The 17,636-nt window shown below is 42.1% G+C and overlaps 1 protein-coding gene across 2 annotated transcripts; it reads left to right on the top strand.

Moving 5' to 3' along the window:
• Window positions 1-1,238: 1,238 nt before the first annotated feature.
• On the top strand, window positions 1,239-16,843 carry brdt (bromodomain, testis-specific). Of its 2 annotated transcripts, none has more exons than XM_080857911.1 (21): window positions 1,239-1,845; window positions 5,162-5,451; window positions 5,762-5,899; window positions 5,985-6,123; window positions 6,307-6,434; window positions 6,592-6,960; window positions 7,253-7,381; window positions 8,163-8,384; window positions 8,934-9,115; window positions 9,215-9,489; window positions 9,883-9,984; window positions 10,304-10,429; window positions 12,189-12,250; window positions 12,441-12,639; window positions 12,898-13,239; window positions 13,627-13,679; window positions 14,063-14,132; window positions 14,243-14,316; window positions 14,440-14,636; window positions 15,483-15,714; window positions 16,001-16,843. In XM_080857911.1, exons 2-21 carry the CDS (start codon window positions 5,254-5,256, stop codon window positions 16,067-16,069), a joined length of 3,306 nt encoding a protein of 1,101 aa, XP_080714037.1. In that variant the 5' UTR covers window positions 1,239-1,845; window positions 5,162-5,253; the 3' UTR covers window positions 16,070-16,843. The 2 variants fall into 2 exon arrangements, with proteins under 2 accessions (XP_080714037.1, XP_080714036.1); XM_080857910.1 differs by having other exon boundaries at window positions 9,212-9,489.
• Window positions 16,844-17,636: the final 793 nt, after the last annotated feature.

The raw sequence follows: 17,636 nt of genomic DNA, 5'->3' as shown, positions 1-17,636 counted from the left end.
ACACAACCCACCATTGTCAGCCAAACACACTTATACCCCCATGAACTCCACCTCCGTGCAGCTCTCATACCTTTGAACATACTTAACACTCATTTTTACAGGTGAATGGTGTTGTGAGTATTGTGTGAACTAACAGTATTTTAATGTATATAATAAAACTGATGACTGTTCATCATCATACACTTTACACATAGCATGCATTTAATGTATTTCTTTTTGGTGTTCTTCAATCATGGCAATTAGACCACAAATATAGTAGCCTATTAATCCATCTATCTAGGCCTACAACACCTCCAGGGACTAACTGCTGCATAAAGAAATGTAAGAGGAAGTGCAGGTCATTTTAACCCTACACTGGAAGAACCCAAATGTTTCAAGCATTGTATACTTTCCTTCCTCTAAAATCGGTAGGTTATCCATAAAATAAACAATAAGATCGCATGTTTGTACTTGAAAAGATGGGCAATGCTGCTCTCTTGTGGATAATTAAAAAAAAAAAATCATTTCCTCAGACATGCAACTATTCAACACGTCTTAGTATTAAGTATATATTATAAGTGGCATAAACATCCTTTGGAAATTGTATTCTGCTGGGTAATTTTAAGAATCTAGGATTTAAAAAATGCCATAGTCTACTAAATGTTAATTATTATTTTTTTTTAAACTAGTTTTGACCAGACCAACCCAATACATTTTTAGAGCGACCTTCCGACAAAATTCACTATAAATTCTCTATGAAACTATGAAAATTCACTATGTAAAATTGTACGTGTCAAATATGTCATCAAACACTGAAACTGCAAGACCGAATAGGCTCATTAACAAGCACATCGTATGCTGTGGCCACATGAGAGATTTTCCTCTTCACGTGGAACATTGCTCTTCAGAACATGGAAATAATATTTTGCTGTTGACAAATGTACCAGGCAAAGCGGTTAGTATGTGAAGGGAAAATTGTTGAATTATAAAAATTAAAACTAAAACGAACGATCTTAAATATTAAGTTACTTCACGTTTCTAAAAACAGGGCAAATGACGTTAACCCCTAGCGTCAATACTATAGCCAATACATTGGTGTGGCTTACACATGCGCATGGGGAATGCAATCCGCCCCTTTGTCAAATCTGTCTTCGCTTTCATATCATATCTTGCACTGACAGAATACTGAAGCTACGTGGAGACAAGCATGCAGGGTTTCCGTACGTTTAGGCGTTGATAGGTAATAATTTGTAATTTTATGACATCTGACTGGATGAATTAGTTCAAGTAACCAGTACTTTTCCAACAAATCAATGGAATGTTCTAGAATGGTCATGTGATTCCCACTGACCAGTTATGTCGCACTTTTGAAAAATACTCTGACGTACATGTCCTTGCTTTTTTCAAGCATTTTCGCAGTGCAACTCTACAGCAAGCTCTCTTATAGGGGTGGAAAGACTTAACATAAGTCTGTCAGGTCGACGGTGAACATTTAAAATGTTGTAAAGGTATATTGTTTGTGTTCTTTCGTCGTAGTCCAGTAAAACGAAGAACACAGTAGCACGTGAAGCCTTTTGACCAATTGGCGTTCGAGTTCCAAACAGAAGGGTATAAATACCAGGCGGTTGGTCAAAGAGACGTCCGCCATTGAAGACTGCCTTGCCGCGAAATTTGTTAAAAATAAGATTGAATATTGGTTGTTTTCAGTTAATCATATAAAATACAATATAACGTTGGGTAGTTGTATAAACGCAAGTAACAGCGTCAAGATCCAGCTCGTCTCAACTTCCCAGCAGAACAGCTCGGCTCAGAACGTCTGTCTCAGTTCGGCAGTAAAAACAATCTTGTTGTGCCAGAAACGGAAAGGTAAATTTTGAGATCAGGTTGAACCTAGTTAGCTAACATTTTGACTAGGCTATCTGTATTGACAGAAAGCTATTTCTATTAGTAGTCTGTGTGTGAATGTGGTGACTTGGATGGTGTGGACCGATGTCTACGAGGGTGGAGGGCCGATAGCCCAGTTTTTTTTGAAGACGCAATTCTCTACGTGTTGTCTTGCGACATGCCAATGCCGAGCGCTTCCTGTCGCCATTTTGTTGTAAGCTAGCTAGCCAAAATGTCCAGACAACATGAATATGTGGATTCAGTGATCCCACCCAAAGGACATTTTAAAATGACAGTGTTTCTACCTTCGACAGTTAAGGAAGAGTGGGAATTGTATTTTGGTAGGGAGTGTTGGCTAGCTAGCAGTAACGGTAAACAACAAAGTGTTTTTGGTCAAGGTACGTTAGCACATCATGGCATTTCTGTTTTATGGTGCTGATTGCATCATTCCATTTTGGGCATGGCTATGGTTATGTAACACTATAAGAGCCTGTAAGTGGCTAGCTTGCAAGTTTATGTCCGACAATAATGATTGCATAATTATCCATTATTTAGTTATATCAAGTTAACGCTACCTTTTAATGTAACGTTGGCTAAACTAGCTAACGTTACAGTAACGTCAAACATTAAGTGAACTACCAACGCGAGCCAAAACCGTTTTAAAATGTCACGTTAGACATTGTTGTGTTTATCACTAGTTGGCATCCGTCGTTGTTATTTGGCTGGCTAATGTTAACATTAGCTCCGTCAACCTTGCTTGTTAGGAAAGTCCTCAATTTAATGGGTTAGCTAATCTTGAGCAGATTTAAACGCATACCTACCTCTATACGTCACTGTAACGATAACTGATGTAAAAAAAAAAAAAAAAAAAAAAAACACACTGACTACGTATTTATACAGGTAAATGGCCCGTTTGTTTATGGTTCCAGCAGTTACGACTGCGGTGTATGTTCGCAACCCTCACCCTATACCACGTTTATGGGAATCGTTGATTGTCAAAATTGGCAAACGATTACCCTCTACAACAAGCATGACATACTCATTATTTTCTTCAATTATTCAAACACAAATTGTAAACGTCTAGAAAATAAAAAAACAGATGCCGCATTACTTTCCTTCCCCCGGCCCCCCCTCCCCTCCCCTCAAAACAGATAGGCTCGCCATCAGTTTAAAATGAAAGGTCTGTTATTACTACGTTTGACTTTAGGAGAATGCGACTGTGTAACTGTTTTGTTTTGAAGTAATAGATTATTAAATAAATGTTTGCCTTTGTTGAATTATGTGACACTCTTTGTTTTTATTTGGAACTGAATTTGTAAGTCCTTGGCAGGGCTGATAGTTCATATGTAAAATCAAATGTACCTCCTTCAAATAAACTGAAAAGAAAGCTCTACATAACTTGTAATGTACATTTTTTTGATTGGGTATGGGCAAAATCCATTATGACAGAAGATGTCCGTTTTGAAGATTGAGTTCTTGATGGGGGTAAGTGGTGTTAAATGTTGCCAACTATGGTTGCATAAAGTGGTGGAGACATTTTGTTGTGGCTATAGAGTGGCCCTCAACATGGGTTGATCATGATTTGACCGTCATTCTTACTGTTCTGTCTTTGTTTACCCAAGGTAAACCCAATTCCTTGCATAGTTGTCCAGTGCTTTAATTGTTTCGACCTTCCTGGATGATGTGTCAGATCTTTGGCAACAATTGTTGTGTTCAAAGAGTTTGCTCACCATTGATGCCCATGTGTAACTGGTGTTACTGGTTACATGTGTAAGCATCCTACTGGCGTGCCCATCTTCACAGGTCGCCGACAGTATCTTACATCTGTATATGAGCTGTGATATGAATTGAGACCTTTTTTGGCCTTTGATGACTAGGGATCTGTCTTTTTGCAACATGTCATCTTGAGACCATATGGTAACACATTAAATTATTTTGACCATGAGTGTGGTCAGTCAGTCTCCTATTTTCTTTAACTGAATTTCTTGTCTTCTCCCAACAAGTGCATCCTCTACTCCTGTCTGAAAATTCAGCGGAAGTAGACCTTTTTTGTGAATGGATTAGCCATGTTCGTTTCTGGAGTATGTTTCAGTATAGTGCCATATTTCTGTAAATTCATATTTTTAGTCCACTGTGATCTAGGTTAGCTGGTAAGATCTAATACGAAAGGTATTCACAGGTTTTATTATCAACTTGGGGATTTACCATTTTATGTTTGGTTGTACTGACGCTCAGGTCGTTGTTTCCTTGTGAAGCAAGTACACACGCAGAGTCAGTAGGTGGCAGTGGACTCCATTTCAAGCAGGCCTTAAGTAGGCATAGGAAGCATAGGAGTGTCGTAGATTCATCCTTTGGGGTATGAAGAGTTAATCTGACACCACTGGTCTAAGTGTACTCGACCAGGATTAACATTTGTGACTACTAAATGTCAGTGAAGTCTGAACAGAAAATAAACATCGTTTTGTTGACCTGATATGATTTCTTTTTTTTGGAAACCTAATAATAAAATGAAAACGTAAATTGTCTAGTTCTGGGATGCATTGGTTCTCAAATTGTTCTCACTTGTTTGCCCTAGTATTCAAGCAGTGCCTGCAGTTTTCATTATTATGGTTTGTGCTTAGCTGTGGGAAAAGTCAAGTTTGGGGAAATATGGGTTTAAGCCTGAAATAACTGCATTTTTGAAAGTTCTGCATCATTTAATAGAAGCACATGCGTGGAGAAATGTCTTTTAATGAAATATCTGAGGGGAGTGGATTTGAGTGCATTACAGAGCTTCATGGGATGAATGCTTCTGCAGCCACAATCCATGTTAATGCTCATCTTTAGCTTTTCAATTTAATTTTTTAAAATAAAGCGCCTGGGCTGATTGCTCTGCAAATGTTTCTTGTTTACTATATTGCCACTTGTTTTGATGGTAAGTCCAGTTGGGATAAAAAACGGATATTTTAGTCAAAAGTTGCGGGTTCTGGTCCGTGCAGCTGAATTCAAGGTCTTATGGCGGAGCAACTAGCTATCTTGACGATTCTGAGTTTTTAAATCCTGTTGAGTCGATTCATTTTGACAAAGGATTTCTTAGAGCTTTTGTAATCCCCTCGCTGGTACCCTGCTGGGTAAGGCACTACTGCGTGACCAGATACTTTTTTGTTTTGTCATATCTCAACAATGGTCCCATGAACTGGTTCCCCCCCCCCCCCCCCCATTCTGATTGTCATGAGTAATGGTTTGATTTGAACAGTGTGCCTCAGCAAGAAAGGCAAGCACCACTACTGAACATTCCTCTTTCCCCCTCCCCATCCAGTGGCACAGGCAGAAGATGTGCAGTGAGCGCTGAGCAGCCCCCACAATTAGCTCACAGACCCTCAGCTCTGGGCTCCTCTTGCCCCCCTCGAGATGTCCACCACGATGCAACCCCCCATGAACACAACGGCCGGGAATCCCCTGCCTCCAGAATACAAAAACCCCAAGAAGCCTGGCCGTCTCACCAACCAACTGCATTACCTGGAGAAGGTGGTTATGCGAGCACTATGGAAGCATCACTTCGCCTGGCCTTTCAGATACCCGGTGGATGCAGTCCAGCTTCATCTACCTGTAAGTAGTGCCAGCCCCCCATAATCATTGGGCAAGGAGTGAACAGTGAGCACCCTACCTATCTGTCAATATGAAAGCACTTCAGGTCAGGTACATTTTCAAGCTATGTAATGATGAGCAATTTTGAGATTTAACACTTTCTCTTTATGGATTTTTTTGTAACATTTGAAGGCAATATAGAATAAAGATTATAATAGTGAAGACTAGATTTAATCTGAAGAGAAATGTCATGATCCTTTATGTAAATGCAATTGATTGTTGGACAGTTGCAGTATCTAATATGGCACATTTTTTTTCTTCTTTCCCCAAGGATTATTATAAAATCATTAAAAAACCCATGGATATGAACACAATCAAGAAACGTCTGGAGAACAACTACTACTGGAAAGCCAAGGAATGTATGGAAGACTTCAACTCAATGTTCACCAACTGCTACTTGTACAATAGGGTAAGCTGACAATGTCTCGTGCAAATGGGTTCATTTCACATGCTGAATATATTGTATCATCTAATAACGTTTTGTCCTTCCATAGCCTGGAGATGACATTGTCCTGATGGCCCAGGCTCTAGAGAAGCACTTCCTGGAGAAGGTGGTGGATATGCCTCAGGAAGAGTGTGAGATGAGTGCTGTGACAACGAAGGCTCAAGGGAAGGGGAGGAAGTTGTCAGAAGGTGCTTGAGCGCGTCTTGTCCTCGAGGGGGCCCCCCTAGATAAAGATGTCTACACCATTGTACTACGTTCATGGAAACCTACTGCCTCCCGTGAGGGCCTTTAACCACCCCCTGTCCTCTCTCTTTCTCTCTCTCTCTCTCTCCTGTGTGCTTTTTTTTCTTTGTTTCTCTTTCTTCCTGCAGGCCTGGTGAAGCAGAGGCCCCAGTCTCCCGTGTCAGAGGTTGTGTTCCAGCAGACAGTGACAGTCATCCCCTCAGAGGCGCTTCACACCATGCCCACAACCCCTCTTTCTGCTCAGCTCACTGCAAAAGTTAGTCCCTTTTTTTAATTAGATAAACCCTCTGTGAACCATTTTGCGCCATCACTGGTAAACTGTGTAAACTATTTTGCAATGCTATTGACTGTCTAAAATGCACACATGTAAACATGCACATGAGAACTGTTTTCTCTCCCCCAACCCCCATCAGATCAAAAAAGGGGTGAAGCGAAAAGCTGACACCACCACACCTGTGGGCACCAAGCTCCCCAGCTGCGAGCCGTCGCCTGCCACGGTGGACGCCAAGGCGCTGAAGGTGTCCTCCCGGCGGGGCAGCGGCCGGCCAATCAAGCCCCCGAGGAAAGACCTGCCCGACTCGCCACAGCAGCACCATCACAGCGCCAAGAAGGCCAAGCTGTCTGAGCGGTTGAAGCACTGCAACATCATCCTGAAGGAGTTGTTTGCCAAGAAGCACCAGACCTACTCCTGGCCCTTCTACAAGCCTGTGGACGTGGAGGGTCTTTGCCTGCACGACTACTATGACATTGTGCCGCAGCCCATGGACATGGGCACCATAAAGGTCAGAGCTCTTGGCTAATAGCCAGTGACATTATGGACTTTTTATCTAAAATAGCAAGCTGGCTATCTAATATCTCTAGGAAGATGCACCTGATTCATGCATGCATGCTTGGTTGTTAATAAAATGTGCTTTAAGATATGATGACTGTCAGCATTGCTGCCAGCGATACCCTCAAAGTTGCTATGAATTAGTCAGATGTAAGTTTTACACTGTAAGCACTCATGGGATTAGCTGCATGTAGGTGGAAGTATATGTGGGTGTTCTTGAATATACAATATTTTTGCCTTTGCAGAAAAAGATGGACAACCGAGAATACACAGATGCACTGCAGTTTGCAGCGGACGTTCGACTCATGTTCTCTAACTGTTACAAATACAACCCCCCCACACATGAGATAGTTGGCATGGCACAGAAACTACAGGTGGGTTTGCACTCATCACAACCTACATGCATTATGATGAAAGACTGTATACCTGATAAGACTTACGTGGAAGTGTATGCCTGCTGTAATAACTGCTCATAAGTGGATATTGTGAATATTAGGAAAAGCATTTGAAAAATGTAGTCAAATTGTCGTTAAGTAGAGCGCTGATGGTAATATCAAAATGTGCACTTCGTATTAGTTCGATATTTGCACTGCTATATCTATATCATCTATCTATATCAGTTGTCAACAATCATTTTCATCGATTCGCTTTATGAATTTGGTCCTGTGTGGTATTGAAAGGAAATATGTGGAAGTGCATATTAATACTGACATGACAATGGATGTTTAAGAAACATTAAAAAAATATATATGTTTATTGATTTGACAGGTTAGTATTGCGGCACTATTTCAGGAGTAGTACAAGTCAGTGTCTTTATCTGGCTTGAGTCTAAAGATAAACATTTTTGAAGAGGATGTTATTAGTGTTAGGATGTCTTGCTGACTTCTGCTAACCCTTCCACATGACAACATTTGGAATACATTGCCTGGTGAATTGTTTACTTAAGCTAAAAATAAATATACCAAAATTAATCAAAGGCTTCTTTAGATTCTTAGTGAACCTCAGCCTTTAATCAGAAGCTCGAAGTCTAGGGTGGGTGCTTCAAGAACATCAAACTCAAGCTCTGTCGATGAGTGGAATAGGGAGAGGCAGGGGATAAATCATGCTGAGCGAACTTGAATTTACTTGTTTACACTGCTTGTTTCATTGTCGTAGGAGGTGTTTGAGTCACGCTTTTCCAAGATTCCTCCCGAGTCGGCGAAGAGTGATGCCCCCGTCCGGACGCTGAGCCAAAAGGAGAAGAGGCAAGTGGAGAGCCCCTCGAGCTCGGAGAGCAGCGACAGCTCCTCCGACTCTGACAGCTCCTCCGAATCTGAGGAGGAGGAGAAGGACGATGAAGAGGCGCGGGCCAAGCACCTGTCCAATCTCAAGGAGCAGGTCAGCTCTGACACTTTTCCATGTTCAGAAAAATTCAGTGCATTAAAAGATCACAGCCTCTTTTTTTTTACAACTATCTAAAGGAAATGTCACTGTATCTCCAAAACATGAATTGGTGGATCTATCACTTAATGTAAGTGATCATTTCCTGTTCCAGTTTATAAAGTCTGATAAAGGCTGACATAAAAATCTTGCCCCTTGCCACTGTCTGAGGACATCTTGATTTTTCATAGATTTTATGAGTGCCAGAATGAAGCTGCTGTCGTCTGCATGTTTCCTGGAGATTGTATGAAGTTCAACACTAACAAATAATAAGTGTGGCATTAATAGTTGCTCCTCAACTGGAAGTCTGTTGCTTGGCATCAAATGTTGGCATAACAGGTGACAAAGCTGTGCGTTTATAATGAATTATCTGCACAGGTAGTATGCTTTTCAACCAGTTTGATCTCAGATCACTGAAATCTTTTTTTTTGTAACCTTTCCTACCTTCAGTTATCAGTTTTATCAATCAAACGACTGTTATTTGTCTTCGTTTTTTTTTTAATGCAGCTGAAGGCTGTCCATGACCAGCTACAGCTACTAACGCAGGCGCCCCTCCTGAAAACAAAGAAGAAAGAAAAGTCCAAGGACAAAAAGAGGAAAAAGGAGAAGGAGGCCCCTAAACGCAAGCGGGAGGACACAAAGGGCCACAAAACCAAGGCCAAAGTGCAGAAGAAAGGAAGCAAGGGAAGGTAAGAGACCTACCTCTATCTCCACTCCTGTCCTGCACAAACTCACAATCTGCACAATTAAATCCCAGGTACTAAAGCTCTGTTCCTGTCCCCCAGCAGTCACCAAAAGGACTTGCTTGAGCTGTCTGAGGACGAGGCTGTGGCACTGCCCATGTCATACGAGGAGAAGCGGAGGCTGAGCCTGGACATCAATAAGCTTCCCGGGGACAAGCTGGGCAAGGTGGTAAACATCATCAAGGCCCGCGAGCCTGCGCTGCGAGACACCAACCCCGAGGAGATCGAGATCGACTTCGAGATGCTCAAGCCATCAACGCTCCGAACACTGGAGGCTTTCGTACAGACCTGCTTGAGAAAGAGACGCAAAAACCCCAGCCGTGAGTGCACAAAACATTACCTTTCACATGGAACTGTGCCCTTCAATTAGCTTAATTTACATATCCAAAGCTTTTGAAGCAGCACATTTCACACTGTCTTTGCATACACTTTTTGAGGAAGTCTTTTTGACATCACGGAGACCTATCCGAAAGTTTGCAATATCCCGAGATCCCGAGTTTTTTTTTCTAGAAAACACTTGACCCAGTTTCAATTATATGAATGCATTGTGTTGTCGCACTTTAGCGCTGATGGTGCCTGTGACTGGAGGTTGAATGTAGTTTTAAAAGAAGGTCCCCCAGGTCCCTGCACCATGAGTCACTGTAGCCTGTGTCAGCTCTTTCCATTAAGTGGGAACTTGAGTTCACTCTCCTCTCCGTTATAATCCCCCACAGAGAAACAGGCAGAGAAGCCCAAAGGAGAGAAGCACGGCACAAAGAAGGAAGCTGACAAACAGAATGGAGGCGAGGAGCTCACGAAGAGGACGAACGCCAAGAGTAAGTGCTGAGTTAAGGAGCCAGTTAAGGACAAGACTTGCTTTACGATGCATATTGTGGAAAATCAGATAAGCAGACTAATCAGAGCGTTGAGTGTTGACCTCCATAAATAAACTTAGCTGGTTATTTCAAATGAGGCTGAATGTCACTCACGGTACATAGATGAAATGAGCTAGAAATAGCACTGGTTATTCAACTTTCTCTTCCAAGCACAGAAAAAATAGCAACAGCTGATATTAATGTTTGTGTGTGTATGTGACGCTCATCTCTCTCTTTTCTTTCTGCCTTCTTTCCCCCTCCCTCTCCCCCTTCCCCACAGATGAGCCCCCCTCAGAAGTCCGTGAGCTGGGCCAGACCTCGCGCCTCAGTGACAGCAGTAGCTCCTCCTCCAGCTCTGACAGCAGTAGTAGTTCTAGCTCCTCTGATAGCAGTGACTCTGAATCAGGTTAGCTGTCTCTCGCTCAGCACTCTCATCCATCGTCCCCACCCCTTTCACCTTTCCCCTCCCCTTCCCTTCCCTTCCCTTCCCTTCGTCGCTTTCTGTCTTTCAATAGGGCGAGGATACACATCACCGTTTTTGTTACCCCTCCACAAAGGATAAGGAAGAATAAAATGTGCACTAAAATGAACGAATGGATGAATAAATAAATACATCTCGAATCTCTTTCTTTTGGACACAACTCCCCACTCCCATCCACTCCCTTGCACAATTCACCCACGTCACTTTCTGTCTCCTGCTGGTAAAACCAGATGCTTGAAAGAACAGTTCACTTAACATGTTTTGGTTTGGTGTTTTGGTTTTATTTAGTTTAATGGATATAAGCTTTTTTCCCCCTAGCCCTGTATTTCAAGCACTTTTCCCCCCCGTCTCCTTAAGTGAACAATCACATCAAACTATTTTTTTCTTTAAGTTTCATTTTGGTGCTATTTATTTGTGTTTTGAGGTTGTCATGATTTGTGAACACTGCAGTTCCTCTACGTTGTCTCACATATATTAGTTCTGGTAATGCTGGGGTGTAAAGAGAAGCAAGTCAGTGTCCTGTGGCACAAAAAGACAAACTCACCTCTACAGTTCTACAGTCTTCTTCTTGATGTATAATGGCATCCTACAGTGTTATTGTAGCCTTTTATCGTAACAGCCTTCTCAAAGTAGTTTGTAACCATCTGAAAAGGGTCATTGACAACAGCGGTTTAAAATGTTGATTTGCATGTGACGAAAAACCCATTTTGGCTAACAGCCCGTCCCTCCTCAATCCCTGTGTAGCCTCTCGGCAGCCTCTTTAGGTCCCAATGCTCACCTCTCTGCACTTCATTGTAGACTGGGTTTTGATTTTGGCATCAGTTTCCTTTGTACATGTGTGCTGGTGTGTGTGTGTTTTTCCCCCTCTTTATATAATTTTTTTTTTTGGTTATGTAAAATTGTATATGTAGTTTGTTTGATTAGAAACCAAGCGTACACTGTACATTCCACTTGTTTCATGTGAATGTACCCACTAGATTGTAAACTGAGCAGGTTAGAAGGAGCTGGACCAAATAAGGTTTAGAGTGAAGAGACTGTTATGCCTTTGCATAAAAAGGCAGGAAAATATGCTGTTATGTAGCTTTGTGCAAATTGTTTGCGTTTTACCTTAAAAAGGTATAAAGCTTTTTTCATTGGACTTTGAGGTTCAAATAAACATATTTTTTATAGACTGTGCACATGTTAAGAATAGTGTTGTGTTTTATTTAATTTTTTTTTATTTTTCAAAATCCTCTGTATTTAATGTCCCATCACATAGCACAAGTTTAGCATTCACACACGTTACACATACACCACTGGTACTCGGAATTACTTCGCTGAAATGGAGAGAATAATAGGTTAAGCAAGTTATTAGCCAAATAGCTCCGTACAAAATTGTGTAATTTATTCTAGAGGTAAGTTACTTTGTTTAGTTTGTGTCTGTATTTGTGGTTGTTTTGGCATTGATTTGTTTCCCCTCAGAGTGCCATTTGAGATTTTTGGATCCTCTTTTTTTCCTGACGTCTGTATACTGAAGTAAATGCACACTGCAGTGAAATATTCCTAGTTGCACTTTTTCCACGAGAAGCTGAACTACACATAGTGTCTTGTGAAATCATACATAGGCTTTCCATTGTGGTTAGGAAGCCTCAATCATTTCTCGGACTGCAGTGGTGATCATGTGCCTTGTGTGCGTGTCTTGCAGAGAGAAAGGCAAAGAGGAAGCACCCCAAAACCAGCGCACACAAAAGCAAAGTAAAAACAAAGGTACTATAGACGATTATTTCACAACGTAATGACCGTGTACCCAACCCAAGTGATTGCTGATTGTTTGGAGTAAGGAGGTGCCGAGTCAATCAATGGTGTGTAGGAACAGTATTCACTGCTCCTTGTTGTTTAACATGAGTGAACAGCAGAAGACCTTTTTAAAGAGCAGGTGTGATGTATTTTTAAACAGGAGTTGAAGCGGGCAGCCCTTCTAAAAGAGGGCCCTGTAGGAGAGGACCCATTACTAGCATCTCTTCAGACAAGCGGGTCGTCATCTCTTCCTCCATCAGCCCGGGAGACCACAGCCTCCACTGCAGAGTCTAAAAGTGTGACCGCCCAGAAGCAGCACGGCATTCTGCCTCCAACAGAGAGCATTGCCTCACCCCCAGGTGTGTGTTTGTTTATACAACAACTGTACGATCCCAGGGAGGCTATATTTGAACAAATATTCAAAAGGTTGCGTCCTTTTGAATATTTGTAAGATGCTCTTATTTTTAAAAGGCTTGAATGCTTTGAAGGGAACAACTCTGATGACGTTGTCTCCTTTTAAGTGACATTTTGAGGCCATACTCTGAGAACAACCACTGGTCTTCATTTATCTTTTTTTGTTTTCCTGTTTCTTCCTTCTGATCCCACTGTCTCTCCAGCCTTACATAGTTGCCTGCCCCCACAGCCAGCTCCACCCAGCACCAAAGCAGCCGCTCTACCTCGCAAAAACCGGACAGGCCCCGCACCACAGCTTTCCCTAGAACAGGACACAGTGATGACCACGTCACCACCATATCCAAATACCCCCAATACACCTCTGCACAAAGACGTATCAGTTACCCCTTCTAAAACGCCTCCCTTAGTCCTTGACACCAGTGCCCCCTGTTCCCCGTCTCTGCCCCTAGCCGGCACACCTGCCCCTGACCCTCAGCCCCTCACACAGGACTCAGGACTGGAGCAGAGTACTCCCAGCCCCTTGGAGAATCCTGTGCAGGAGGAAGGTAAGAGGGATACATCCTGAACTGCGTCGGCCAACAGCGGCCCCCCCACCCCTGCTTCTGCCTCTCAAGCCCCCGCAATTCCCTGCTTCTCCCCACTCTCATTTAACACTTTCCATTCTACCTCTTCAACAGGAATCTAGTGTGACCTTGTATGCTTTCCAGCGTGTTCTGTAGCTACCAGCTTACATGCATGTTCTGGAGCTTCGTCATGTGTTTTGGTGGCATTGGATTCATCCCCCAGCCCAAGCTCTCCCCTCAGCCTCTCTTCCCCAGAAGTCTGCCTGCTGCTTCCTGCCCGTGCCGTTGCTGCATGTCCCTGTGTTGGTGAATCCATAGGTGTTTAGAGGTTAACGTCTAATTTCACCCTGTCTGTTTGTCTCCATTCAGTGCCACCCCTCCTATCACCTCTGACCTCCCCACCTGGTTTCTCCCACACAGAGGTAAGGAACCCTCTTATGTTGTCATACCTGCCCTAGACCAGAGATTTCACACCTGTCAAAAGCTGTTAGGACAAGTGTGACAGGAGTTTAAAATGAGTTAAATTGTGGATGGTTTAGATTGGTCTAGTTTAGGGTCACTTTACCTTTTGGTTTTGTGTTGTTTTAGGCTTCTGTTGATTGTGTTTGGGTTGCATTTAGATTCAGTCAAAATAGTTTCTGTTAGCATAAGTTCATGTTTATTCTTGCTTGATCTCAGTGAAGGGCGATGGTTAAGATGGGTAGACAGTAAATCACATCTTGGTTCAGAAACATTGTGAGGCACAAAGGTAGTGGCAGTGAGGTAGATTTACTCGGTAATCCAAAACTTGTGTCTGTCCCTGCAGCAGCCAGACACATTTGCTGCACAGAAAGACGATTCCGTAGGAGATCCCTCTCTGCAGTCCAAACTGCCGGGTAAGCAGAGAGTGTGTGTGTGTGGGGGGGGGGATTGCAGCAAGTTCCATACACTGCAGTTCCCTTTGCTGTTTTATTTAACGGTCTTTTTTTGTCCACCTGTCCGGTAGGCACTAGACACCCTGACAGCGAAGATCAACTCAGATCTAATGCAGAACTGGTCAAACACGGTCAGACCAAAAAGGTGCACTTCTACAGACAGCATTTTTTTCCCCCACTACCCTCTTCAGCCTCAGAATGTGACCAAATCGTAGCCACAGCTAATCCAAAACACTGTTTTTTTTTTGTCTCTGTTAAAACCACACAGGATATAGTTGTGAAGAATGCTGACTCCTGGGCCAGTCTCGGTAAGATGGCCTCCCTAGCCCCCTCCACTCTCAAGGCCTCCAAAGAAAGCTTCCAACAGTTCCGCAAGGTTGCCATGGAGAAAGAGGAAAGGGAGAGGGCGCTACGACGACAGCAACTGGATGCAGGTCGTGATCGGAAGCCTCAAGAGAGAAATGGGTATGGCAGACAGTTTGAAAAAAAATACCTGGAGTGCATTACAATGCTGTTACATTCTTGGAATGTATAGATTTATAAATGAAGCCCTGTTCAAAGCATACGACTTACAACTGCACAAACATTCAAAAACAATTATGAAATGCATGCATGGAGTTTGTCATAAAATTTTTTTTTTTTAAAAACACACATTTAAGTAGCCTGCCTGTGGATGCATTATGGCCAAATGTCAAATGTGTCTCCCTTGCACCAGGATATACTGCCTGTTTGGCACCTCTGATGTTGATTTAACAATTATTGCCACATGAGTAACTTGCTGTCAATTTAAATTAATATTTGATAAAAATCACAGCTAAAATCTCAAAGATCTCACAGATACAAACCTCGAAACTAAGACATGTTTATGTTAATCAAATCACCATTTTAATGCAGCTTCACTTCACGTCACGGAAAAGCCACTAAAATTAAGCAAGAAAGCTGTAAAATGTAAAGCTTTGATGTGCTGGCCCAGTGATTTTTTCCTAACATGTTACACCTGTCACTACCAGCGGGAATGTGACGTTATTTCACATGTGAAGATATTATCCTTAATGAGAACAGAGTTAATCTACAAGAAAAGACATTATTAAGACGTTATTAAAGACACAAACAAAAACAGCCTGTTACATTTTCAGAGCTAAAAGAGTGAAGTTATTAAATGGATTTTTTACTCTTTTCGAACAGGCCACAAACTTGTAAAGGGAAGGGAAGGAAATGCCAGAGAACTTTCATCAAGTGCCTTTAATATATTCCTTACACTAATTTTCCCCCACTTGGCACTAAATATTTCCCCTCTCTGATGCTGTGTAGTCCCCAGCAGCCAGTGCGCTCTGAGCCAGAACACTTAACCAGACAAGACTCGGTGGACCCCGGTGAGCTCCCCATCCTTACCGCCATCTTGGACCAGCCTAAAGCCACGGAGGTGCAGCCAGCCGAGGCACGGCCTCCCACACCACCCTCCCAACCCAGTGCCCAGAGCAGCATGGACCGCCAGCGCGAGATGGCACGCAAGAGGGAGCAGGAGCGACGCCGGCGGGAGGCCGTAAGTGTAGATTCTGTGTTTGGGCACGTGTGTTCTGGAGATGTTCTTGGTGAGATTGTTATGACTGTGTCTATTACAACGCACTTTACGAAGTACACTGCAAAACAGTGTGTAGTGCACTCTAAGCACTTACATCTGTAGTGTGTTCTGGAGATGTTCTTGGTGAGATGTCTATGTCGTCTCTACTAAGGCTCCTAGGCGTCTTCACTTGATTGTGAGATGCATTTGTTTTTGTATATTGCTCTATTTTCTAGCAGTCAACTTGTTGAGCTTCCTCTTTCCCCAGATGTCTGGTGTGATTGACATGACCATGCAAAGTGACATCATGGCCACATTTGAGAAGAACTTGGATTGAGTTGGTCTGAGGCAGCTTCCGTCAGCTCCCGATGTTGCCAGTCTTGCAGTTTGCTCAACTACAAAACAACATAGTGTCCTGTTTCTCTCTGAGACACCAACACGCCCTGCACTTCACATGTCAGAAGTTCAAGATGCTGGATGCCTGAATATTAAAACAGAAATGGGTTGAGTGTTTGAGAACTAGTGGTTGAGTTTGAAACCACAAAAGAAAAGAAGAAAAACTGAGGGAGTTTCTGATTTAAGAGGGTATGATAAAACATGCATCCTGTAGATATTGTACAGTGTTAAGTATATAAATATATATATAAATATACATGTATGTATATGTCTGAATGAGGACCAGATTCTTGCCTTTCTCCTTCATACTCGTTCCTGGGGTTTCAGGAACACCTGCACTGAGTCATTGTTGATTGTTTGACAGCAGACCTTTTGAAAGAGGAATTTGGGAGGGGGATTGAAAAAAAAAAGTTTTTTCACAGAGTAGGTTGGTGATTAAGATTTGATTGACCTTTGTCTCATTTAGTGCGTTCTCCAGCACTTTCCCTTTAGCGCTCCTCCTTTGATGGAGTGTTAATCTAGTGGTCTGTACCCTGGAAAGTATCAAGTTGAAGGGGGAAAAAAAGAATTACATTCCAGCGGTTACAACTGTAATGTTATATCCTATTTTTTTCTGCTCGAGTTTTGAAGTGGCAGTACCGTAACTGTACTGTATTAAATGAGGTAGGTCTTTTTTTCCCTTAATTTACAACCTTAGTCTTTCAATTAATCCTCTTCAGTGACATTCTAAAGTATGTTAAGTGTTATATTTGTATTATTTAAATTGAGGAAAAAAATTCCTTTTCTATTTTCCATTTCTTTAGTGAAATAACACAATCGGCTTTATATGCATATGGGTATTGAAAGTGTTTGGTAATCTGTAATAAAAAGTTTACATATTTTGTTACTGTATACGTACTGGGTAAAGGTTCTTTTTCTATTATTATTTTGGGTCAATATTGTTTAGTTGTAGCCTGTTTTATTGCCAAATATCATTTTTCAGTGCATGGGATTGCTGAGGGCTTTGTTCAAATGAAAGATTCTGTCACTTTATTGAAATGTGGACTTAATTTAAATTTTCGATTCTCCCTGTGTATTTCAAATCAATAAGATAAGTCAACACTAACACGTGCCCCTTGTTTAATTTGTTGTTCAATTTAGTGTCAGAATCTGCTGTTTGACCATAGCATGACCACTTGATCCTTTTGCTCCTGTGCACTTGAAAGTAAGGTGCCATAGAATCAATGTGCCCCCATGGACGCTGGACTGTGCCCCTAAAATGTATACTTTCTTGCAGAATGTTCAAAGTGTTGTGGCAAGTGAGAACGTTTTGAAGTTGTAGAGATGTTTTTGATATTTCTTTGTCCAAACATATGGGTATGGCCAGGCCTATTGTTTAATATTTCCTTCAAAATGACCATTAGCACTTTATTCAGTATCTCACGGTATGAGAGCATGACATGCTATAAAAAAAACCTAATATATAATTTACAAAAGAATCGTACTGTAGGTTGAAGCATTAAACAAAA

Source organism: Sprattus sprattus, assembly GCF_963457725.1.
Source record: "Sprattus sprattus genome assembly, chromosome: 2".
NCBI classification, from domain to species: Eukaryota; Metazoa; Chordata; class Actinopteri; order Clupeiformes; family Clupeidae; genus Sprattus; species Sprattus sprattus.
The sequence above is the reverse complement of the archived record's forward strand: the minus strand, read 5'-3'. Positions and strand labels throughout refer to the sequence as shown.

Excerpts from the sequence above, each read along its gene's own strand:
- brdt (XM_080857910.1), top strand. The coding sequence starts at position 5,254 with ATGTCCACCACGATGCAACCCCCCATGAACACAACGGCCGGGAATCCC. Across the intron at positions 12,640-12,897 it reads GAGCATTGCCTCACCCCCAG|CCTTACATAGTTGCCTGCCC; the intron begins GTGTGTGTTTGT and ends CTGTCTCTCCAG. Across the intron at positions 14,133-14,242 it reads TCTGCAGTCCAAACTGCCGG|GCACTAGACACCCTGACAGC; the intron begins GTAAGCAGAGAG and ends CCTGTCCGGTAG.